The sequence below is a fragment of the Amia ocellicauda genome, chromosome 15 (genome assembly GCF_036373705.1).
Source record: "Amia ocellicauda isolate fAmiCal2 chromosome 15, fAmiCal2.hap1, whole genome shotgun sequence".
Taxonomy (NCBI): domain Eukaryota; kingdom Metazoa; phylum Chordata; class Actinopteri; order Amiiformes; family Amiidae; genus Amia; species Amia ocellicauda.
Window position 1 is genome coordinate 18,492,005 of NC_089864.1, and position 26,769 is coordinate 18,518,773.

The 26,769-nt window shown below is 36.9% G+C and overlaps 1 protein-coding gene across 1 annotated transcript; it reads right to left on the reverse strand.

Moving 5' to 3' along the window:
* Positions 1-87: 87 nt before the first annotated feature.
* On the reverse strand, positions 88-21,680 carry slc6a15 (solute carrier family 6 member 15). The gene is made up of 12 exons (XM_066724144.1): positions 21,522-21,680; positions 17,307-17,797; positions 13,717-13,874; positions 12,557-12,683; positions 12,264-12,445; positions 5,402-5,512; positions 4,615-4,856; positions 3,618-3,810; positions 2,912-3,104; positions 1,978-2,137; positions 1,527-1,689; positions 88-1,115 (listed from the first exon to the last, which is right to left on the reverse strand). Exons 2-12 carry the CDS (start codon positions 17,596-17,598, stop codon positions 744-746), a joined length of 2,193 nt encoding a protein of 730 aa, XP_066580241.1. The 5' UTR covers positions 17,599-17,797; positions 21,522-21,680; the 3' UTR covers positions 88-743.
* Positions 21,681-26,769: the final 5,089 nt, after the last annotated feature.

Sequence of the window (26,769 nt, forward strand, 5' to 3'; positions counted from 1 at the left end):
AAACTTTCAGAAAAAAAAATTCACTGGAGCAAAAGGCAATCTTTGGACTATATTTGATCTTTAATCTCACTTGGAAAAAAATAGACAGCGTTTTTAAGCATTTTAATGAAAAAAGTATTCTTTACAGGAATGAAAAGTATCAGAATGCTTTACAGTGACAGCACATCAATAAACAGAGACCAACAGTTTATATTCTCAGTACCTCTGACAAAAAGCGACTTTTGAATTGCAAATAATTCAGATAAATATATATAATATATATTTACAGAATATGGAATATAAATATAACAAGTTCACTAAGTATTCTATAAACAATAAATATCAGAATTTGTTAGGCACACATTTTTAGAGAACAATAATTCGGGTTGAAATGCCATCATTTTGCTAATACATTGTGTTGAAGTTACAGTAACATAAATGATCGTACCAGTCCTTTCTTCATGTCATTCTTGTGCGTTCTACAGTGAATCGAGAAACTAACTGGCCTTACCGTGACTTTCGGAAGTGAGATTTTTGTCATGTTTGCGGCAAAATCATTATATACAGCCATTCGATAGCAAATCTAATAACATAGTTTATAGAAGAGACAAGGAAAGTAGCGTACGCACATAACAAATGCTACATTATCTACAAGATATACAGTTAATATATGCAAATGTTTACAGACAGCTAAGTGCACGCTTACATACATACAGTATGCTAGGGAAAAGGGTGGGTTTTTTCATTCCACTGTTTTGGAAGAGCTACAAGTCAGATTCGGGCATGTCGGGCATGTCAGCCATCAGATAGCCAATGCCGTAGCGGCCGTTGGGAGCAGTGTCCATATCGGGGGAGCCGCTGTGCTTCCTGTAGATGCTTTTGCCTGGCATTGGTGACGGGAGCTCACTGGGAGTTTTCCCGTGGATGAGACTGGCGTCGTCATCTTCGGGACTGACATTCTCCTTTATGATCCTTCCTTTCTTGTAGGACACCGCTGACAGGCTGCTGGAGCTCTCCTCGATGAGGTTGAAGTAACGGAGGATGAAGACGACAGGCACGGGGAGGATTGCCGTGATGATCAAGGACACACAAACCGCCAGGCCCCAAGGTGGGTAGTTCAGCGCTTGCTCTTTAGCCTGTAAAAAAGTCGACAATTATTAGAGGCCTGTTTCGTTCTACAACTATGACACACACATTGTAGTTCTTTCTTATTTTTAATTTTGTACAATATGTTCTGGGGCTATTAGGCAGCTTGAATTTGACATCAAATATAAAATTGTTTTATTGCTTGGTGACAGTTTAATACACTTCAGTAAAGAGGCTTCTTTTTCACTCTGCGTTAGGAATAATAACATGAAATAGAAAACAAATATGACCTATTATAACAATGAGTACAACATTCGTCTCCACGATGACAACAGGACAGTGTAAATGCCCAATCTGTCATCCTGAAAAATAGCAAAGTTAAATGCTATAGTGTAAGAGCAAGGAACGGGTTTAAAACCTATTTTATTTACCAAAACTGCAGCAACAATGTTAGTACTTACCAAATCCCCAATCCAGGCACTGTAACTGGGGGGAGTCATTCCCAGCTGAATTATACTGGCCACCAGCAGTGCAAGTAAAATTAAAGGGGTGATATACTTCCACATGTAATAGTAGAATCGGAATGGGGAGAATCCAAGCATGTCTTTGAGATCCTCAAAAAACCTGTAAAGAATATTTGTTTAATTCTTTATTAAAAAAAAAAAAAAAAGAGAAACAATATCTACAATTTAGAATAATAATCAACTATTTTTAGCACTTTTTAATCAGATCCATTGTCCCTTACTTAAGAAAAATAAGTCTCTTGTCAGGTAGGGCTTGCTTATACAGACCATCATGTTTCAGCTTATAACTACTTTAAGTTCTACCTGAAAGGTCCAAGTAATGTACCAAATGTTCAGATATGTTTATTCTAGATCGACTAGGCACACTTGTATATCTGTAGTGGCCTACTTGTCTGTCCCATAGACCCAGGCCACAGCGATGTTTTCCAGGATGACCACAATCAGTAGCGGCAGGGTGGCGGAGTAGTCATCGAACATAGCGACAAAGTAATTCCCAGAGCGTTGCACAAAGATTAGCCCAATGCTGAAAGCCAGGAGACAGCAGCCAACTGTAATGACATTAGAAGAAAGATATTAAGAACAGGTTGGACTAGTAAGTAATATACAGTATCAACAAGAGTTGCAGACAAGCAATAGAACCCCGTTTCAACTTTTGACTTTTAACTTTACCTGGGATATTTACTAGGACCAGTAAGAATGAATATATAATTGGTAAACATTATTGTTACAAATGTAGGGAACCAATACTTTCAGCTGTGCTACATCTATCTATCTCTATCAAGAGGCAGTTATAGCATAAATAGCAGAAAAAACTACTAAAAGTAAGGTATTTGTATGAGACTGAATGAAAAATTGGGTCAGTTCAAAAGATATAATCATTGATGTGGTGGAAGCAGAAATGTGTATTTATGTGACCTAGATTCAGTTTCTTACCCATGTGATACTATTCCAGCATTCAAATGAATGCATGGAACAAAAGGAGGTTTTTATCCTCTCCAGACTCACCAACATTTCACAAACGAGTAGGTGGAATCTGTTTTCTAAATATCTATTTGAAGGTGATTTGTATTTTACTGTAATTCCTTGTTTTGATGTTTAACCTAGTAAGATACGAACCAGAAAATAATGTATCACTAATTATGTATGTTGACAGTGGATTGGAAGTTGAACATACAATTGCACTCATTATTTTGGCATTGCATTGCAAGAGAGAAAATATAGAACAATTCTTGAAAACCTGAGAGTGCTCTGTCTGACCACTAGAATAAACCAATAAAAGAGTCGGTATTATGTTAGTTTCTTACCAATGGATTCACACTCACCTGTAAGAAACTCCTTGCGAACTTTGAACGTGTCTACAATGGGAGTAATGATCCCTTCAATGGTCCCAAACATGCTGCCAAGACCCAGGTTGACAAGCATGAGAAAAAACATAACTGACCAGAAGGGGGACGCAGGGAAGTGAGTCATTGCTTCAGTGAAGGCAATGAAAGCCAAGCCAGTGCCTTGGACCGCCTGAGAACAACAACAAAACAGTTTAAATGGAGAAGAGATGAAACAATATATTCATATTTCACGCTCAATAGAGGGGATACTGTATTTGTGGTTATAATGAGGTTTAATGCATTCCCATAGATTTAAACTCTCATTCGTCATCCTGTAACATGACTTTTAACTCATGAATTTACTGAACATACTGAAAATGTTTCTTTTAATTATTATTATTATTGATTGAGCATATCTTGCCCTTTTATTAATTTTTTTGTTCTGTAATGTGTTTTTGTTTTAGCTCCACCTCAATTATCTTGCATTTGTTGAGCAGAATCTTAGACCTGTGTATATATATAATATATATATATATATATATTACAACAGTGATTTTAAAAAGCTCAGAAAACATAGCAGTGTTTTATATTTTACTTTATTCTTTGTTTTTTTACATTGGTCATTTAGTAAGTCTTATCTCTCTATTACTGTAGCTTGATGCTAAACACAGCATTTTTTTATTTTATTTTTTTAATGTCTTACCTTATTCAGTTCGTCCTCGATATTGCATGGATTGAGCCCCAGACTTGAATAGTCTTTTTCCTTCACTCCTTTGATAATGTCTGTCATCTGATAATAGTCAACTGAAGTGACGTGACTGAAATTGATATGCTGGGGAATCAGGTCATGGCTTAGGACTCCAGTGCCCAGGAATGTGACAATCTTATCCGTGTTGCTTCATTGTTTGGAGGGGAAAGAAAAGATTTGTGTAGGGAAAATACAACACAAGCTACATCCAACACAATCATAGTTACGTAACTGTATCCCAGCCTGTATCATTTTGAAGCATGACCCTATTTCACTGTTATATTACTTAATAGAGCACTCCACCTGTAATTATGCTGTTGTCATCAACAAGGATTTGGACCCTGGCTTTAATGTGCATCTTGTATGAACTACTTTTCTTCAAAAGACAAATAAACGACAGCAGTGATTCACAGCGATTCAGGTCAAAAAGACACACGCTACTCTGTGCCTGGTATTAATTACATTAGTTGTTCTGTGATATGAAGCAACCGTATTTCCCTTTCCCATTTCCACATGAACAGTAATATGTGAAGGTGGATATAAGCCATCATTACAAATCTATTAAAGCTAAATTAAATTGTAGAGATATCCTAAATAAATATTTGAGCAAATCATAGAACATTTTACTTATTTATTATTATTATTGCACTAATAATAGGCTTTTGGAAATATTTTAATGTAATCATAAATAGTTTACAGAAATCAGAAATACATTTAGTGTTATTTTAAAATGTTTCAGACTTAACTTACTGTTATTTACAGTGTACTTTTAAAATGTCTTCAAATCAAATCAAGATATACAAATATTCTTTTCAACTAATTTGGCATATTTTAGTTATTTGAACATTGAAAAACACTTTCATTTTTAGATCTCACATTCTGCTAAAGATATCTTCAAATAACTTGCTTACGTCATGACGTTTGAAAATTTGAAAGGATAGTGAAAACTTACTGTGCCACACATTTCTCGTTCATGATGTTTGCCTTGAACCCAAGCACAGCGAACACTACCAGAGTTGCCAGTACTGAGGTAAAGAAGTTGATAAAGGACACCAGGACAGCGTCAAAGTGGCAGTTGTTGTCCCGCTTGTTGTAGCTGGAGAAGGCAATGACGCCGCCGAACCCCAGACCCAGAGCGAAGAACACTTGCGTTGCCGCCTCACGCCACACTTTCGCCTCCAGCATGATTTCAAGCTGTGAGAAAATATCAATAGTTAAATAAAAAACATACATATTGTTTGATTCTCTGCTTTAAACTACATATAATGCATTAATGCTATTACAATTATGTCGTTTTGTCTCTTTTACAACAATTACAAAGCAGGATTTCTACTACAATGTAATGTTATTCTCAATTTCCACACCTGTCTATGACAGTACGTTGTTTGGTGCTGTGCATTCTTTCTTGGCATCCACAACATTAAGATAATTAATTTGTTGTCAGCATAGCAGTAAGAGCTAACATTTGGGAATTGAAGCACAGTCTACTGACTCCCCAGAGAAAATACAGAACCAGTTCACTCTGCTTCTATTATACACTCAGCACTCCCGGGGACACTTTTAGAAAAATAAAAAGAGTTAAAATGGCTTGTGACTGAAATAAATCTGTGACTCCAGAATACATACATGCAAAAATATACCCTTCAGGTTCTGAATGGGAGTGCAATGTAAGAAAAACAACGTTAAATGCTAAGTTAAATATGGATTAAAGATCTCTTGATTTATACGCTGCCACATACCTTGGGGGTGAACATGTGACGAATTCCATCGACAGATCCTTTCAGTAGCAGAGCTCTCACCAGAAAACAGATCAGCACCACGTAGGGGAAGAGGGAACTGAAGTACATCACCTAAAATACAACACAATAAAGACAAAACATCAATAAATAGTCAACAGAAATCTCGGCACTGCAAGTCTGAGTCTGAGGCACCAAAATCAGCTTTATTGGAAATCATCATTTGAAGTCAAAAGCGTATTCAATATAAAGTGTTTCTTGTTGTTTCCTGCTCTCATCAATAATATATATAAATCCACCAAAAGTACAAATGAATGAGGATGAAATACACAGCATTGCAAATTACCCAATTTAATCTATCTATAGTAAACACATCTACAGGAAGGAAGGAAGGAAGGATCACTATCAGTGTATTTTGGTGCTTAATTGACCACTGGATAACACCAAAATGTTTGTTTTGACAGCAAGCTTACTAGCAAGAGGGATTGAAACAGAGTAGTGTTTTCCTCGAGGGATACCCTCCGCACTCTGCTGCTAAGGATTCCACGGTTAAAAAGCCAGGTGTAATTAGACAGCCATGTGGTTTTCGTGGGTTATAGCTACATGGGGATTCACACACACAACAGCGGCACACTACTGCTTTAATATTCCAGCTATGTTCCTTAATTACCAAACACATCTGGATGCAAGCCTCCCCACAGCATGAATGTTATTTTATGATACAGACATGTTCTGGGAATGAGCAAGAGGCAGGTCTGGGACTCACATCAGTGGGATTTCATAGAGTGTGGCCCACAGACCACACCTTCTGGCATTTTGGATAGTGGATTTACTATTATTTACTTCTTTGAAGAAAAACACAGTTCAAGTGAGTATTCAGTAGTTACTCATCATGGGAAGCAATGATTAAGACCATCTTGCCAGTAACGATGATAAAGATGACTAATACACGAACTGAGTCAATGTCAGAGGATGTTTATCATTGCATATATTATAGTACAATAACACATCTCTTCTTACAAATGTTGTATGTGCTTGTATAATTCAATATATATACATATGCATGTTCAGAAACAAGTCGGATGAAACATTTGAAAATGATGGAGAATGCCAGACCTTAATATTGGTGGAGATTAATTTACTTTGCAGCACAGGATAAATACAATAACAAAATGTCACCATCATTCTTATTTATTTATGTATTGATGTATGGTATTATTATTATATAATGTGAAACCTGTATGTTTTAATCTCTTCTAGTACTGATAACTAAAGGGGCACTTTTTTCCAATATTTACCTCAGTATATTCAAAATTCAAATGTTTTGTTTGTATCTTGACTAAAGCTTTTCTGACCACACTGGCTGCCAGTTGTGTGTAAGTAATGTTTAATCAGATTTGCTTGTGTGTGTCTCCTGTATGTTTGAACATTGTCAATTGCCAGATAACTGTGTAGATACATGTAGTTATAAAATAATCCCAGAACCCAAAAATGTGCACTACAAAACCTTAATCTACACAAAGGCTTACAAATATTTCTACACATTGTAACTTGAGTGACTAGTTTCCAGATTTAATTTGGCTTCTTATCTATCTTGCTTTCTTTCAAAGCCTCTATTGGTAATTACATCCTGGAGTAGATATTATATCTGTAGTATGACATGGCTATTCTTATATTGAAAACACTAAAAAACATCTGCTGTCAATTTTGTCTTAAAATGCCTATAGAAAAAGATTCCTGACTAGTTTTTCAACATAAAGTATTTCACACCTATTTAAAAAAGAACATGAGGAAATATTAATATATTCAGTAAAAGGTATAACCATAAAAAAGAATGTATGCATGTGTAATATATATACTTGGATTAAAGTAGCCTTTGAATGCTTGACAAATCTCCTTTTTCTAAATACCATACACAGCCAGGGGCACTACAACCCACTCAGATTGCATACAGAAATCAGATTTAATAATCAGATTTGTGTCTGTGCTGTTTATTTCATCAACTACAATTTTAATTGACATTTTATTTATTGGACGAAATCACATGAAGTGTAAGAATTACTGGTTGGAATAATATTTCGGAAAGTTAGAATTCTGCCTCTCAATTTTTTAAAATTGCATGTGATGCTATTTTTAGAGGAGTTGCTCTTTCCATCTCTCAATTCCCAGGAGCTATGTTCCAGCTTTAAAATCAGACAGTCACTTTGCAAAATCTATAACTGCATTTCAGAATGAGGATTTTCCAAAGATAAATAAATACTTGTCACGTTTGTCAAGATCTGTATTCCTTCTAAAACATTTTAATTGAATAAAAACTTCCATCGCCAAAGGAAAAGCTTTTCCTGACACATGGCTTTGGAGCAGAAAAAAAGGATGTGGTTGAGGCAATGATTTTATTAGTTCACTGGAGGAACAATGTGTTTGAAGCCAGTAAGTACACTGAGAATGAAGTACATACCATTGAGTTAATCTCAAGCTGCAGGTTTCATTAATGCTAAAAATAGACATATAAAACCCTTGCAAATATGTAAAGTTAATGATTCTAACTAGGGTCTCTACTTATTTGTAAATAATAATAATAATAATAATAATAATAATAATAATAATAATAATAATGCATATCAGTATATCGGACTACTGTTAAAACTAAAAGTTAATTTGAATCTATTAAGAGAAGTAATATGTTCATATTGGTACTCATTGTCTTTATAAACAATTTAAGATATTTCCCCTTTGTCCACATATGTATAAGTGAGTTTTCCACAGAGAATTTAGACAATGGCAAAACTGTCTAGACATGTCTAGAAGTGAGAGACTCTCTCATTTAAAATTACCTATTCAGACCACATCTGTAGCCTACTTGTTTTGCCCTAAATGCTATGTATGTGGAATTCTAAAGAAGAGTTAAGATTAGAGACCCAATGGCATGGAAGTCAAAAGGTTCCTTTGCAATGTGTAAACAGCACCTTAAGACACTAAGTTACATATATGATTTCCATATGTAAACTTGATGCAGCATACACGTCAGAAAAACAAAAAAAGTTTAATTTATGGATGAAGACATGGATACTGTAACTACTACACTCTTCGGAGCATGTGCAGCAGACTCGATGGTCGGATACTTGAAATAATAATGTTTGGTGCCAGTTCAATTGTATATGATTGAAATGTTACATCTAGCTTTCCTATGAAGCCATCTCTTCTGTTCAACCTCAGGCAAATGTGAGGTTCTGTCTCACATGAGAAATGACGCAAATTCATGAGAACTTGTATGCAGCTATAAATTGAACTGGCTTTCCTTCAGGGTAGTCAGCTGGATACCACAGCTCTGACTGAAGGTCATTAATCACATGAGGGGTGTTCATTTTATTTGCCCAGTCATACACCTGAAATGTTGGGCTACAGAAACTTCTCTCTTATTCACTGCAAAGGGAAATATCTGTTAATGACTCCTAGAATTGATCATAATAAAATGTGATAATAAGAGTTATGCAAGATGTATTTTCAATTGAATTCACTAAAGACTTCCTGAGTACTTGTGGTCATTAAAGATCCCACTTTGTTGGAGATGAGACAGTACTATATGAATCTGAAAGTCCACTATCAGGCTTTTATGTTTTCTAAATGGTCACTTATTTTGCTTTACTTGGCACTAATCCTCAACCCTAACCTCCAACACTGGTGTGCAATTAAGTTACTGTGGGATGCCTCCATTCCACACAATATAGAGAAGTTATAATTTCTGCATCTGTGTAATAATTCACATTCACTGCAAAAAAACAACAACAAACAATTGTGTATCTATTGCACGTTTACAAAGCATACTTCAAGAATGGCAAGTGGGCTTTCACCCACCCTCCCTGAGCAGCCCTCTGCCTCAGCTTGAGTTATCCTGCAGCAGGACGGCCATGTGAGTTGCCAACTAACCTGAGCTGATTAAAAATAAAAAATGTTTCCAGGACCGTCTGTGCCAACTGATTGTGGGTGGTCCTCTATCAGAAAACCCATGAAGCCAACAGGATTTATTTGGTCTATAATTGAGTTCAGCAAGTAAATAAAAGAGTCCCACCTTTTATAGTGTGAACATTTTATAGCAATACAATATTAATGCTACTATAAAATTATTATTATTGTTAAAAGTCCATGTGAAACTAAAGCTAAAATCCTTATTCAATATGGAATCTGTGTGTCGGTCCTTTTCAATGAACAGAGTTAGCTATCATTGATTGTTTAGAACTACTACTACTAAGAGCCATTCGACCTGTATGTTTGCATATTGTAAAACACTGTGTATTGAACAAAGCCTAGGCGTTAACGGTCCATGAGAAAGAGGAATCAGGTCCCCAATGCTTTAAAACAAAAATTCTCCTGCACCAAATGAATAATTTCATACACCCACCAAATCCAAATAAACAACACAGTACTTTACATTAAGTAGAATAAAGAATCCTCTGTCTATCAACCAACAGCCACCAAGTACTGAAAGATTTATCTGCACGATCGGGTTGAAGATTTGGGGCCTGAATAAAATCAAACGTTTTGCGCTGCGAATCGCATTATTGCAAATGGATTTCGTCCTACTCAGCTTTCGTGTTTCAAAATGATTTGCCGCACCAAACGAGCTTCTATGAGATCTTGTTTCGCACAACAATTCTGTGGGAGTGGACACGCTCTTGCAGTATTAAATCAAGAAAATACCTGAGAGAAAGCAACCTGAAAATGCTCTCACTATTTTTGGAAAAACTTCAACTTGTCTAAAAACCTCTCACGGTTATGCCAAAATGTAAACAAAGCATGTTTGGCAAATATAAATACAAGTGTTACATAGGCATGTCTACACACCTCCATGGCTCCTTGTGTGTAAAGATAAAATATAGACTGCTTACAGTAACTGCAGTAAAGATGTGCACTGTGTGAAAAAAAAGAGATGTTGCATCCAACACTTAAATATATCATTTGTGCAGAGTGTATATTAATTTTGTATAAATATTCCTTTGAACATGTCTTTCAGATATTCTTCTTTGGGAAGTAAGGAGGCTTTGGTGGAAAAGTCAGAGTGGGGTGTATTAGGCTCGCTGTGGATTAAATGGGCAGCAGTGTGGATTAGTTGTTAGGGCTCTGAGTGGAGGGTCATGGGATCAATGTATAACTAATTTTAGAGCCGAATGAATTTCAGTTATTTTAATATTTTTAATCAAATAGTTGTTAAGCTGCTTTTTTGTCAGGGGTGTTACTCATACCTAAAATGCAAATATTGGTTAACCACTGTTTTATTTGTAAATGTTTTTATGTTGAGGAAAGGAGTGTCTTCTAACAATTCTAAAATAAGACTTTTATAATCAGTTATTTTTTTGCAAAGTATTGATCGATTTGAGCCGATTTATTTTTCCCAAAACCACAGGAGAATCAGTTTTGAGGCCAATCCCAAAAACTTGAGTAAATTACGTAAAAATGATGAAAACATGGGAAAAACATGCCCATTTCCACATCGAAACCCACACTTCACGTGCAAATGCATCTGAGAAAATCGTATTTACTTAAATTACCGCATTAGAACAGTGGAGGATAACTGGTCACTTTACTGTGTGTTTTAACGTAAAGTAAATTGCTGATGGACGTTTCATGGTTTGCAGTGGTGTATTTCAGGTTCATCATTATGCTCTCCATATTTTTGTGGGTATGTTGTTGTTCAGTACTGTACATTGTGTTGCAATCCTAACTGTATAAAACACTTCTATACACGGCTTGCAGCTCCATCAGTGATGTGAAAATCCACTCAGGTTAGATCAGTATAAAAAACTATTAAACAACGAGACGCGATGCACAAGCCACAGCTGTGCAATGTTTAATTTGAACACGTTGTCACATGAGAGCCATGGATTCTGTGATGTCAGTGTCTCCAGTACTGTTCTCACTCACGTAAACCACCCTTTCTGGGATTTTCCTGGAAAAACAGCATGAGAGCTGTACGTAGAGCTCATTTACATATTAATTAACTCCTTTGCCCTTCATTTGCATGACGTCAGGTAAACAGCAGCTCGTCCCGAGTGCAATAAACTTAAATCTTGTAAACCCTGAGAGGGAGAGGGGCATTTCATCTATGACTCGAGCACATTGTCTCGAGTCAGGTCAAAACACTTAAACTCCACCATTGAAATGTTGTGATATCAACAAACTTTATTAATGTATTAATTGTTAAGAAATATTTTAGAGATTTATGACCTTTAAGTTATAACTAACCTTGATGTGCTGGGCACATCCTCAGGAAATGAAGTGGGGCCAATCTTCCTTTTCTGCCCTGAGGCTCTCTCTGTGTTTTGCCTGCCACTCCCGCAACCTCCTTCACTGCACTGTTTCTCTCTGACAAATCATCTATCTTCTACCTTTCTTTCATTTTCATATCATTTAGATACTTCTCTCTCTTTCTCTCAAGGTTGGCTGCTCTGAGGGCTGGGTCTGCATCCCGGCATTGCCTGTATCTTTTGTTTCTCTGCTGCACTTGATTTCACCATACCCGAGTCCTGTGATAAATGATGGTTACGATATTGCAATACAGTAATGATAATATATCATTTTATGTTGAATATTTGTTTAGGAACTGGATAAGGTCTACAAAAAGACACAAATAGTCAGCGCTGTTACCCATTGTCAGTGTGTGACCAGCAAAACCAGTAACACCACTAATGGCAACACCACTGACAAATTTGAGGATTGAGAGATTTTCCAAGATGCTTTCTCTTAAATTAGCACTTCTTTGTGGTGTTGTATCTTAGTTAAAAGCTAATCTTAGCATGGTGGTTATGGTGTTAAGAACATGTGCAGATGAATCCTGCAAGAATCAATTTAAATTAGTTAAATTACTAACTTTGCCCGAAGACTGAATGCCTTTGATCATAGCCAGGCACACCATTGTCCACGCAGCCAGCAGGCACACTGTCATCTTCCAGTTGAGTCCCCCGCTCTCTGAGATGGAGTCTGAGATGTCCAGGGCCTCTCGGTACCAGTAGTACGTGGTGGCGGAGCTCCTCTCACACTCCGGCTCCACAACTGTAAGTCAACAAATGCAAGATTAACAGTATTACAGCATTAATTTCTATTTCTATTTCTAGATAGTTCTATTCATATACATGTCTTAGACAGTACCAACGAGTAGCTTACATGTATTGGTTTTGTTCTTGACAAGTGGACACTGGTCCCATGGCAGAGGCTGCTGAAAAGACTGGGAAAAGTAGAAGAGGCTCCATCCAATAATGACATTGTAATAGAGAGCAACAAAAAAGCAGACCTGCAGGAAACAGAGCAAATACTTGAGTGTACCTTGCCATCATTTTACAAAACACATGAATCCTCAATATTCATTCCTATTATTCCAAGTAGTTATATTGAGGGATGGATGTAAAGAATAATAGGTAATGTGACCAAACACAATTAGTACAATTATCACTTTTTCAAGATGCCTTTGTCAATTTAATCTTAGATTTAATTATAATACATGCAGAAAAATTGATATTAACATAGAAAATTGTATTCACAAGGCATTATGATGAAGAACTAACCATTCTTCACAAGCAGACGATAGCTGAATCTCAGTAAAATCAGATGATGAACTGATACCAAGATTTATATTAAATTACTTACGTACTAACTTAATTAATTAGAGAGTGATTAATGATCCAATTAATTGGGGACCTTCCTTCGTGAAATAGCTAGTCTGTGTTAAAATATTTTATATTACAAAATACAAAGCAAGTTGCAACCAAAAGGCATGTTCATGCTTATTCTAGTAAGTAAGATCAGCTGGAAATAGTGTGTTTATATTTTATTGACATATAACATAAACCAAAACAGACATTTTCATTGTGCTTAAGTAGCAACAACCAACACTGTGCATGTTCAGTCTGTGCATGTTCATGGTCTTAAATTAGAAGGTCAAAATGCAGCACATAATTAATTTACACTGTGTAAGTAAGACTAGACAGAGGTGCTCATCTGAGAATAAATGTAATCTGTAGAGATTAAACAATAGTTTCATGAGATTTCACTGCTGCTTTATTAAGCAAGTTGTTCACTTAAATTAGTAAATTACTGGATAGAAGGTGCGGATGATAAATGCCATGTGGTATTCCTCCTCACAGTTAAGTTACCACAAGAAACAGCACACTGAGATAGTGCTGCTTGACAGAGTAAGCAAACCCATGTGAGATGACTTGGAAACCCATCCCTAAATCATGTATTACAGATTTCCCACACTACTATTTTAGGTTCCTTTCTAGAGATTTACAGATGAATAATCCTTCATTAGCTACCGTATCACTTACCACACAACTTGCAAAGCCAATGCCTCCCAACCGCGGGCTGATGTAATTCCACACGCCAATGCTCCCTCGTCTGATTCGCTGGCCCACTGCAAGCTCGAGGAAGAATAGTGGGATTCCGATCACAATTAAGAGGATCAAGTACGGAACTAGGTATGCCCCTGTCAAAAGGACAAAAAGGAAGTTAGAAACTATAATTATATTTTAATATCCATGCACGTTCAATGGAATTTAATTTCATTCCAGCATCTGCACTGATTTTCTGTGAATGGCAACATAGTTTGCTGTAATTGTTATATTTTCGTATCATTTCAAGTTCGTCTAATACAGCATGTCTGAAGGTCTTTATTGACATTTTGTCATTTTAAGAATCCAATTGTTAATTGTAAAGTGTTAAAAAGACATTAGATGTGCATTAACACCATATCACAAATAACTTAATTAAACAACATGATTCAGCTTTTATCCAACTCTGCAGCGCATAACATAAGCAGTAATAGAACTGAATAGAAATATTTCTAATAATGCTATAACTTTTTTTGTAATTGTTTGTTTTTCTCCTTATCTAATCTATAATGGCATGGGAGGCTGTTAATAAAAGTGTAAATTAAACTTTCATAAGCATTATGTTCTATTTGGTAATGGAAATAATTAATACAATTCTAATACAATTATCTTGACAGCACTGTTTTTTTCTGTTACAATAGCCTGAGCACAGGATAATGGATTATCAGTTGTCATCAATGTACACAATGCCATTTAATTCCTGTCAGAGATAATGGTCCTTATTTTAAGTGTGGCCAAACTGTGGGCAAACTAGCCACTACATATTAAAATTAAATTAAAATGTTATTTGCACAATTTGTCCACAAGGAAAATTGACTGTTTTGCAAAGTATAAATATTGACAGCAAATTATATTATATATTAAGTTATAATAATTCAGGAAAGTCAGTGCAGTGTGTATTGGTCAAACTGGTAAAATAAATGCATCTACTATATTACAACACAAGGCCAGGTTGTAACTGTAGTTAATCTGTAATTAGTGAATGAATTATAGTCCTTTAATGATTCATCATCTTTTCAAATATGTTCTCCTGCTTTAATTGCTTAAATCATATACTTGAGATTAGAGAGCTACCAATGCTCCTTTTTTTATAATGAATCCTGCCTTTGCTGAAGAAGCTTTTGAGATTCATTTGTGAAGTCTTTTTGGAAGCAAAACAAAAGCACCCATGAATCATGAGGCCATTTGAGACTCAAAAACACGGTGGGAAGTTAATGTGATAACATAGAACAGCCTACGGTAAGTTGTCTAGTCACAAAAGTGTGAGATTTGAGTAATATTGTGTAGCACAGGAAGCTGTGGATATGTAAGATACTGAAAGTACTGTAATTCTATGTGTACCAGTCTCCACTCTTTAGGTATGGTTGTTTCAGTATCTAAACATCTGTCTAGTAGTCACTGTCTTGGTCTACAGATAATTTATACAGTGCCCAAAATAGACACGTTCCTTTCAATTCAAGACACTTATTCATTGAGCAAGACAAGTATATACCCTAAGTCAGTTTCCTAAGCCAGACAAGTACTGTTTTATTACTTTCTGTGTAGTTTTAGGCCTGGAGCAGTTCAAAACCTTGCCCTTCCCATGAATTGTAAATTACAAATGTGTTCCCTATCATGATTTCATTAATTTTCAGAAGCTAATACTATTTGTAAATAAAAACACAATATGGTATATATATTTAGGACAAAGTTGTGATTTTATTTAGGCCTAAGTTTAGAAAAGATTTAAAGTTATATTTTGTCTTTGATAATTGGTGTCAGGAATACATATGTTTGTTTGTTTGTTTTGCCATTTGTTTCATATTCAAGCTTTGATGTTTACAGAAGACGATATAGGCTAATAACCTTGAAGGTCCACTTAGAGATTTAAGAACCAGACTAGATGTCTTTTTGGAGCCAAATTAGGAGTTTTGAAGTGCTGCTTAACTCTAACATATTTTAAAGAAACATTACTCCTCGGTTTGCCATAATTAACAGTACACTGTACATGGCACAGAAACATGTGAATTAATCAGTTAATGAAAGAAATCATAATGCTGGCAATATGATTAATCCAGCACCTACTGTTAATTAAATTAGAACATGACCCGCTACATAGACAGTGTCATTTAAAACTTGGTGTTAAAAGTGACATAGTAAGGTCTGCGTTTGACAGCTCTCACAACCACTCAGCCTTGGAGCCCTGGGTTGTGTTTCCAGGACAGACAGGTTTGTTGAGCTAGTAAACAAAATTGTAGGCTGCAGATACAGAAGTAACGTGAACTGACAGTTCAGTGGGATTCATTTTTAACACAGTGGGGAAGCTTTTTGTGTGAGAGCGAAGAGACTGTTCCCCAGAATTGACTCTTCAGTTTTTGTATTGTCATTTTGTACTCAACACATTAAAACATGCTGCCTAATACAGAAACATAATGAACAGTAATGCAATTTAAATACTTTTTAGGTCCAACACAGAAATACACTACATTACAAAGAGAGTAATGATAAGAGTTGAAATAAATACAAAGTTTAGATTTAATTTAGACAGGTTGTAATGAATCTGAAGTTAGAAAGTATTTGACTTAGTATACAGACCCTATTCATCACATTTGTGACATTACATTAAACAAGAGGATTATTGTTTTGATTATTTTTTTTCATCACATACTTTTAATAAATCTGTAAGAAGATTACAAACATGTTATTAATTTAAACTTTAAAAGTCAATTTACAATTCTCAGAAACAAATACATTCCTCTTTTTTTTCTTCAATGAGTTGACAGTGGGGGAGCGATTATAGAAATCTCAGAAGGATTTATTTATAATTAATATATTTCCAAAAAAAAAAAAAAGAATGCCTTTAGCGTAATCCCAATCATAAAAGCATTGCTGAATATACATGGAGGAGGGGGTTGTAGAGGCATGCAATAAAACTATCATCCATCTTTAATCATTAAAATTGAGTTCTTACTTATATTTCATAACTTTCATACAAAAATATATCCTGTAAGACAGTGTATATTGTTTGTAAGAATAATTTACTTGTATCCAATTTTGACAAGAGCAAATTACATGTTTGTCTGAACAAAATAAGAATAAAAGTGTGACAGCAGAACACACTTCCAAAACATAATAATAATAATAATAATAATAATATGAATGTATGAATGGATCACTGTAGATAACACAACTTTGCATAAACAATCCGATTGTTCACTTATAAGATAAAGCACAAGTTACATTTACCTTCTTTAACTTGAAACCTACAAAGAGGCAGACTATCACTATATTATGAAGAAAACTAATGAATCACCGAAATAATTGTATCTTAGAATAGCAAACTCACTGCTGTGTTAACAGGTGTACCGGCAAAGTACACAATCATCAACTGAGCTTTAGTATTGCTTAGTTGTTCAAATGCAAGATTACTTTCTGAACAAAGTCTCTGCTCCATAAAATGTTCTATAGGTGAGAGGGATGTGTATTAATTATCTTAAGAATCTATTCATGAGACAAAAGTATTGGAAAAGAGATGTAGGCCTACTTACCGCCACCATTTTTCTGACAGAGGTACGGAAATCTCCAGACATTGCCCAGCCCTACTGAGAAGCCCACCTGAGCCAGAATATACTGCAATTTGCTGTTCCAGGCTGGTCTTTCCTCTTCTGTGTCTGAACCCTCTTCGATGTCTCTCTCTTTGTCTTCTTGGACATCATCTACCATTAACGAACTTTTCTTGAAAGAGTCATCGCCACAGTCCTCGTTGGAAAGCAGATCTTTGACAGATTCCGTGACATCATCGTCAAGTTCCCTCTTGACGACTTTACTGTTTTTTGGCATTTGATTAGTAAACAAGTACGAGGGGTGAAAATTGTCTATGGGTAGAGGGGGGGGTGGGAGTTTGTGAACCGGTCCAGTCACTTTGCAGTCGGGATATTTTGAATAGAAATACTTCTCTAGTTTCAAGAAGTACAGTTTATACGCTGAAATGAGTTAAAAATGCCTTTTGTTATTTTATTTCTTCATTATTACCAAACATCTGGAAAAAAAGGAGAAGAAAACAGGGAAAACACTAAGACTGTGAATTAAAGCATGCCTTGTTTTCATGTGATAATTGATGAATGGTGTATGTTTATGGCATGTTTATGATACAATAAGCACTACAATGTAAATATCTCAATCACATTAGAAGAACAGTTAATAAACGAGTGGAGCATATAAAATTGTAATTTATGTTATCAGTGATGGATTAAAAGAGTGTAGGCCTATATGATAAGCCTATATACACTCACCTAAAGGATTATTAGGAACACCTGTTCAATATCTCATTAATGCAATTATCTAACCAACCAATCACATGGCAGTTGCTTCAATGCATTTAGGGGTGTGGTCCTGGTCAAGACAATCTCCTGAACTCCAAACTGAATGTCTGAATGGGAAAGAAAGGTGATTTAAGCAATTTTGAGTGTGGCATGGTTGTTGGTGCCAGACGGGCCGGTCTGAGTATTTCACAATCTGCTCAGTTACTGGGATTTTCATGCACAACCATTTCTAGGGTTTACAAAGAATGGTGTGAAAAGGGAAAAACATCCAGTATGCTGCAGTCCTGTGGGCGAAAATGCCTTGTTGATGCTAGAGGTCAGAGGAGAATGGGCCGACTGATTCAAGCTGATAGAAGAGCAACTTTGACTGAAATAACCACTCGTTACAACCGAGGTATGCAGCAAAGCATTTGTGAAGCCACAACACGTACAACCTTGAGGCGGATGGGCTACAACAGCAGAAGACCCCACTGGGTACCACTCATCTCCACTACAAATAGGAAAAAGAGGCTATAATTTGCACAAGCTCACCAAAATTGGACAGTTGAAGACTGGAAAAATGTTGCCTGGTCTGATGAGTCTCGATTTCTGTTGACACATTCAGATGGTAGAGTCAGAATTTGGCGTAAACAGAATGAGAACATGGATCCATCATGCCTTGTTACCACTGTGCAGGCTGGTGGTGGTGGTGTAATGGTGTGGGGGGTGTTTTCTTGGCACACTTTAGGCCCCTTAGTGCCAATTGGGCATCGTTTAAATGCCACGGCCTACCTGAGCATTGTTTCTGACCATGTCCATCCCTTTATGACCACCATGTACCCATCCTCTGATGGCTACTTCCAGCAGGATAATGCACCATGTCACAAAGGTCCAATCATTTCAAATTGGTTTCTTGAACATGACAATGAGTTCACTGTACTAAACTGGCCCCCACAGTCACCAGATCTCAACCCAATAGAGCATCATTGGGATGTGGTGGAACGGGAGCTTCGTGCCCTGGATGTGCATCCCACAAATCTCCATCAACTGCAAGATGCTATCCTATCAATATGGGCCAACATTTCTAAAGAATGCTTTCAGCACCTTGTTGAATCAATGCCACGTAGAATTAAGGCAGTTCTGAAGGCGAAAGGGGGTCAAACACAGTATTAGTATGGTGTTCCTAATAATCCTTTAGGTGAGTGTAGTTTATACCTATAAACATTTTATACTTATTAACCTATAAACTATACTTTTGACAGAATGATAGAAGTATGAGTAAGTGTATTTGGTGAAAAGAGGAAAAGTAATACAATATATTTACTAAAATAAAGGCAAAACAGGAGCCATGAACATCCTCTTATTTAGCTTTGTCTGTAAAGATTTTCAGTGATAACACATTAATAGATAATCCACCCACTGATCCATAACTATCTGCTGATGTGTCACAATGGCTTTACAAACCCTCTATTAATACACAAAAACATAGATTTTAACTGTCTTAAAACGTCATATGCTTCCCGAATCGTCATCTCCACTATGAATCTCTAAATGTTGGTCTTAAAATGTATTTGTTCAGGAAGTGAATGTGATAACCATTAATACACAACAAAATCTCTGTAACAACATATATACAGTATCCACTCCAAAAGCTGTTCAATTCTACAAAGATGTGATTGTTTGCATTATTAAAAAATGTTCTTTCAGTTCATATTTAAATATTCTGTAACTTTTAGTATGTCAGTAACATAATGAGAGCCCAAATCCATACATTTTATGTGATCTGAGAAAACATTACCTCCCTATATATATGGACAAATTGGCAAAGATTATTAGTGACAAAATTCTCCAGCATTACCTAAGTAATATTAATATTTCTGCATTTTCCACCTTGAATCCTCTAATTCAGATAACATAAATAATCCTGACTCACAATTACACTCTGGCACTGACCTAAAAGCACCTGACACACACAACGGCTCTCCGTCACTTCACTGTGCCGAGCCAATCCAGAGTGGGAACAACACAACCCACTACAGGTCAGAGCGAGATCCGACCAATGCCAGACAGACAGCGTGAGGACTCACTGTTCTGTGGCTAACCATCCTCCAGCTACACCAACCCCACCCCACAACAGTGGATCCAGGCCAATTCTGCATTACTGCTGGGGATTGTAAGCCGCAGATTTGAACGTGTCTATAGGCTGTAGAACTAAAGGGTTTTTATTAGGGGAGCCCACTCACCAACCCTGCATCTCTACTGTAGTGCCTCTTCTGCAGAGAAGCTGAGTGTACTTTATTTATTAAGACACTGGGGATTTGATTGCATTGTATTTGCACCCAGTCAGCTGTATACTGTGGTCTGTTGCAAATGAAAGAAATGAAAGGAAGCCAGAAAGTGTTTGCTCACTAGTGAATAAAAGAAATTCAGCAAATCTACACGGGGTGGAGATTATAAGGGATGATCTGCCAATTTGTCACACAGGGGATGCGGTTGTGTCGCTTTGAGGCAGTTTCAATGTATTCCAAGTTTTCGGGAACAAATACATACATACATACACATACATCCTTGTAAGACATACATGCATCACCTTTTCATCATCTATTGACTGATAGCAATAGCAGGTACCAAAAGAGCATCATTGTATATTTATATCCAAGGACTACATGAAAAGGCAAGCTACAAAAAAAAAACAAAAAACATGCAAACAATTTAAAATATCCCTCTCATTCACTATTGTGTGACAGAAGCTAAGGTTTCAAAGGGTATTAATAATTCACAGGCTACGCAATAGCCCTCTCTCGCCGGGGATCATTTGCATACGAACCCAAACACAACCCCGTCATCCCGGCCGGTGCTGCTGGCGTCGCGCAGGACAATAAATGCAATAAAACTGAGTCAGTATTGCCATCTTATCCCGCTGATCAATCGCCAGTATCAAATCCAACAGACAGCAAAAGACTGATCACCCCGCATAACGTGTCCAATGAAGAAATGCTGCCAGTGCTGCAGGATGGTGCAGACACGCTTTGATGTGCGCGGCTTAAGTGATTAAGGTGGCACTAGATCTGCTGCTGTACACCGCCAGGATCAGCCTTTCTTCGACATTTTGCACCACCATATTATGTCCGTTTCAAATTGATAACGTCACAATAAGCATAATAATCATCAATTATTTGCAAAACAATCAATTATCCATCTGCACTAGTGCATGCATATTCAATAAAAGAATAAATGAATGAATATGCAATTCAGGATGCATATGTATAGAAAAGGCATCATGGGTGTGTGTGTGTGTGTGTCTGTGGTGGGGTATATATTAAAATGCCCCCCCCCCGCCCTGCCACCACCAGACTATGACTGCCATCCATGTGCAGGATTTCATCATATCACCTGCATAGCCCCTCCAAAATCATAATATGACGAGAACAAATCACTAGCCATGAAAAAAGAAATCCTTACCTGTTACCGAGGTCAATGAGTAATCAGGAATAATGAGGAATAATTGTTTTCCGTCTGGTTTTTTCCAGCAATACAGTGTTTATATTGTGAAATTGCCGCAGCAGCACATGTACACTGCGCTCAGCATCGTTTCAATGACGGCTCTGTCTGAGGAGGCAGCCGCAGCTGCGCAGCGCCGCCGCTCTCTGAAGTCCCGGCCGGGCACCTTCAACTGCGAGGCTGTCGCGGAGTAGGGGCGTCCGCTTGCGTCTGGGCACTATTAAACACTGTCACCCCTTCCTGCCAAATACAAGAGTCCCGTTTGTGATGTAAGCTGGATAACACATTAGTAATCCAACTCTTCTGGTTGAGTATCTGCTTCTACTTGTTATACTGTGTCGTTACGTTTATGTGGTGCACCCCTCCGTCTGCAGGTATTTGGTAGAGCCTACTACAATGCTGCTTAAAGCCCAGCGTGACAGGATGACGTTTTGTTTGGAGGCGTCTGCGCTGAAGGCACCGGTGTGTTTTATGTGCGTGTATTTTAATAAAAGCACTGCAGACGCTGCACCCCTCCCGCCATCAGCCAATTCATGAATTAATCACAGTCATGATTGACTTCTATTTGTGTTGAGCACCTGCTAACCTATAGCTGTGTAGGTCTGTCTCTGCTACTGGGAGACACCCCAGGGACACAAACTATTACAGGTTGGAGGTATAATTGATATAGAGAGAGCAGACAGGGGAGGGGAAGCAACGAGATCAGAAAACGGAATCACAATTTGCTTTAAAGAAATATTGAAAATGCTTAGTGTCTGACCCTGATCCCTAAGGCCGAGTACATTTATTACAGTTTTACCACTAGGATATCACAATATAACTATACTGAACCCCACAAAGGACAAGTGCCTATTTGAAAACCTTGGAAGCAGAGTGTTGTATGTGAAATTGTTTTGTGGTTGTCAGAAACCCAGGTGTTATCATCAGCAAACGCATCCACTCTAACTGATGGGGAAATGAAACTGAGGGCTATAAATAATAATTTAAATAAATCTGATTTATTGATAAAAATATAGAATATCCATATTACCACAAGGACATAGCCTACTGTTTAGAAATGTCTATATCATGCACACCACACCATTGCTATTGTAAGAGCAGTTAATGAATGCATGAATCACAGAAATGTTTATTATGGCTGTCCCTAAACCTAACCTTGTTATACATGTGATTAACAACAGGATTAGGGGAACCTATATTTCAGTTGTACTTTTATGATTTCATTATAATTTATTCTCACTTAGAAAGCTTTAAAATAATTCATTTCTTGGAAATGATCTTTACATATTAATTTTAGAGAGCATTTTGTTAAACAATAAGTAATAGGTGAAGGACAAGAAAGAGCAGAAGTGATGGTAATACATCTGAGAGATTGCATCAACCCAGACAGAGCAGTCACCTCTATACTGACAGACAGACTTCCTTTTCTGGGGAAAACCCGTTATAGTTCAGTAATGCGCCAACCTCTTCAGCTTTCGCATGTGCATTTAAATGGATTCCCCTGATAATCATCATCATCATCATCATCATAATAGTTGTATTATTATCATTAGCAGTGTTTTAGTAATTCAATAAAGAAGCACTGATAGATAAGCTCACAGTGAGTGTTGGGGTAAAATTGCTTTCCAGTAAGATCCTATTTAAAACTTGCTCTTATAAGGGTTTCCTTGTTCTTATTAGGATTTCTCTGCTCAGACTTATCTATGTGGCAGATTTCTAATTTCTACTGCTGTGGACATTCTTTAGTTAACGAACCAAAACTATATAACATGTTCTTATCAGTATAGTGTGTGCCGTGTCCTTGGTACCAGCGCTTCCATGTCTGGACTAATTACAAAAAAAACCTTATGAAATATTGTTTCTCGTGTTGTGTACCATGTCCTTGATATCAACGCCTCCATGCTTGAACTAATTAGAAAGAATACCTTATCAATTATTGCTTCCCGTGTCTCGGAACTGCCCCAGGACATATGCCAACAAAATATCATCCAGGTTCGGGACGGCCCCGAACCTCCTTTGAAATATTGCTTGTAGATGTATAAAAGGCTGTGTGAAACGTTCAATAAACGAAGATAAACAAACAGACTTCAGTGTCTGTGAATTTACTTCCCGGGCCTGTCTCCTGTTGAAAAGTCTCATCTGTTACTGGAAACGCTCACTGGGGTGATGATTCACTGGGATCCGAAGGGTTGCTGCAACTGAAGCTTTGTACCTTAACAGTGAGTGTTTAGACAATGGGGATTGTTTATATATATACAAGGGAATGCCCAGAATATATTTATTTTACCTGTGTGTATGACTTTATGTGTGCCTCTTTTATGTTAATTGAGAAAGTATTATTTCTGTCCACTCAAGATAAGTACAGACTACAGACAAGTGTTATACTCTTGTATATTAACCTTCTTGAATATTGTAGAAATTCTTTTCACTTCAATTTTTCCACACTTCATATATTGGCTCATTTTAAGGTATGTGTGTGTTTTGTAGTGCAGTTATTTAATACTATACATGTTATTGGTATGTTTAATTACTTGAAAACAAATGTCACAGTTTAATGATTCATATTCTTTAAAATGTTTTCTCATTTAAAAAGCTTTGAACTCATTTTGTAAATTAAGTTTTCTTGGTAATAATCTTGCAGTTTAAGTTTAGATATCTTTATATATATATATATATATATATATATATATATATATATATATATATATATATATATATATATATATACACTCACCTAAAGGATTATTAGGAACACCATACTAATACTGTGTTTGACCGTCTTTCGCCTTCAGAACTGCCTTAATTCTACGTGGCATTGATTCAACAAGGTGCTGAAAGCATTCTTTAGAAATGTTGGCCCATATTGATAGGATAGCATCTTGCAGTTGATGGAGATTTGTGGGATGCACATCCAGGGCACGAAGCTCCCGTTCCACCACATCCCAAAGATGCTCTATTGGGTTGAGATCTGGTGACTGTGGGGGCCAGTTTAGTACAGTGAACTCATTGTCATGTTCAAGAAACCAATTTGAAATGATTGGACCTTTGTGACATGGTGCATTATCCTGCTGGAAGTAGCCATCAGAGGATGGGTACATGGTGGTCATAAAGGGATGGACATGGTCAGAAACAATGCTCAGGTAGGCCGTGGCATTTAAACGATGCCCAATTGGCACTAAGGGGCCTAAAGTGTGCCAAGAAAACATCCCCCACACCATTACACCACCACCACCAGCCTGCACAGTGGTAACAAGGCATGATGGATCCATGTTCTCATTCTGTTTACGCCAAATTCTGACTCTACCATCTGAATGTCTCAACAGAAATCGAGACTCATCAGACCAGGCAACATTTTTCCAGTCTTCAACTGTCCAATTTTGGTGAGCTTGTGCAAATTGTAGCCTCTTTTTCCTATTTGTAGTGGAGAGGAGTGGTACCCGGTGGGGTCTTCTGCTGTTGTAGCCCATCCGCCTCAAAGTTGTACGTGTTGTGGCTTCACAAATGCTTTGCTGCATACCTCGGTTGTAACGAGTGGTTCTTTCAGTCAAAGTTGCTCTTCTATCAGCTTGAATCAGTCGGCCCATTCTCCTCTGACCTCTAGCATCAACAAGGCATTTTCGCCCACAGGACTGCCGCATACTGGATGTTTTTCCCTTTTCACACCATTCTTTGTAAACCCTAGAAATGGTTGTGCGTGAAAATCCCAGTAACTGAGCAGATTGTGAAATACTCAGACCGGCCCGTCTGGCACCAACAACCATGCCACGCTCAAAATTGCTTAAATCACCTTTCTTTCCCATTCAGACATTCAGTTTGGAGTTCAGGAGATTGTCTTGACCAGGACCACACCCCTAAATGCATTGAAGCAACTGCCATGTGATTGGTTGGTTAGATAATTGCATTAATGAGAAATTGAACAGGTGTTCCTAATAATCCTTTAGGTGAGTGTATATATATATATACACAGTTTTTCCACAACTGTTTAGACACATTACCTGAAATGATACTCAATTTTCTCAAAACTATAAACACAAAACATAAAACCCACACCATACTGGCCAATACCTCAGAAGTCTCAGGCAAAATGAGACAGTCTGCTCAAAAACATGTTATCTAAATGAAACTCTGCCTTCAAATGGCACAAAAAATTAAGCAAATAAATAGACTCTACTGAATATCCATTACTCACAGGTGAAAAACACAATTATAAAATATGCTTTTTCAGTATTACCAGAATAAATTTTGCACTTTGCAACAGCGTGCTACTCTAATCTGTGTAAATTGTGTTAGAGAGTATAAGTGTAAAAACAATACACACATACCAGAATGTCCTGTTCATAGAGAATTCAGTTGTAGACCTTCCACTGCCATGCTGAGAAAAACTCCTCTATGGGGTTAAGGAATAGTGAGTAGGGTGGAAGAAAGAGATCTGAGACTATTGTGATGTCATTAAACCAATTATGGGCCAGAACAGAACGGTAGAAACTGATACGGACCAAAATTCTCAGGCTCCTTGCAAAACGTATTATAACTTTTGAACAAGTATTTGTAAACATCTGCGTTTTTTCCCATTTTAAAAATAACATTCTGGCGATTCATATGAATATATTTTTTTAAGTGTTTATAAACCAGGTTATTTCTGAAAACTGGGTTGTTTTGAAAAAAAAATGGCGTCTGTTTAAGTTTCGTTTCTTTGCCAATGCACATTTCTGTATTCATTTGAAAAATAAACGAATTATAGAAGAATGAAAAACATCAGTGTCTTATGTTTCTCATGATATACAGGTTTCATATGATGCTTATATTTAATTATATAAAATAAAGTAATTTGTTGCGGTATCTTAAGCGCTGTGATTTTTTTGAGAATGCTTTAGGCCTGAAGCGTAGAGCACCCCCTGTGGGCCTAGTGCTCTGAGGGTTAAACAATTAAGTTTAATAGTCCTTGAGGACATTGTGTTGTGTGTGAGATAAAAATGTTGCGTTTTAGTGATTGGAGTTTGGTATGTTGAATGGCAGTGAGTTCATGAGGTGTCATTGATGAATGCTGTGCTTCATGAAGAGAATTGTGTTTTTTGGGTCGAGCAAGAAATGGTTTAATGAAATTTGTATGAAAACAGGTCAAATAAATGCTTATACTTTTTTTGAAATAGTCTTTCTTTTGGTACCTAAATTGTTTGGGATATTGTGTTCATAGAACCAGTTTCAGTAG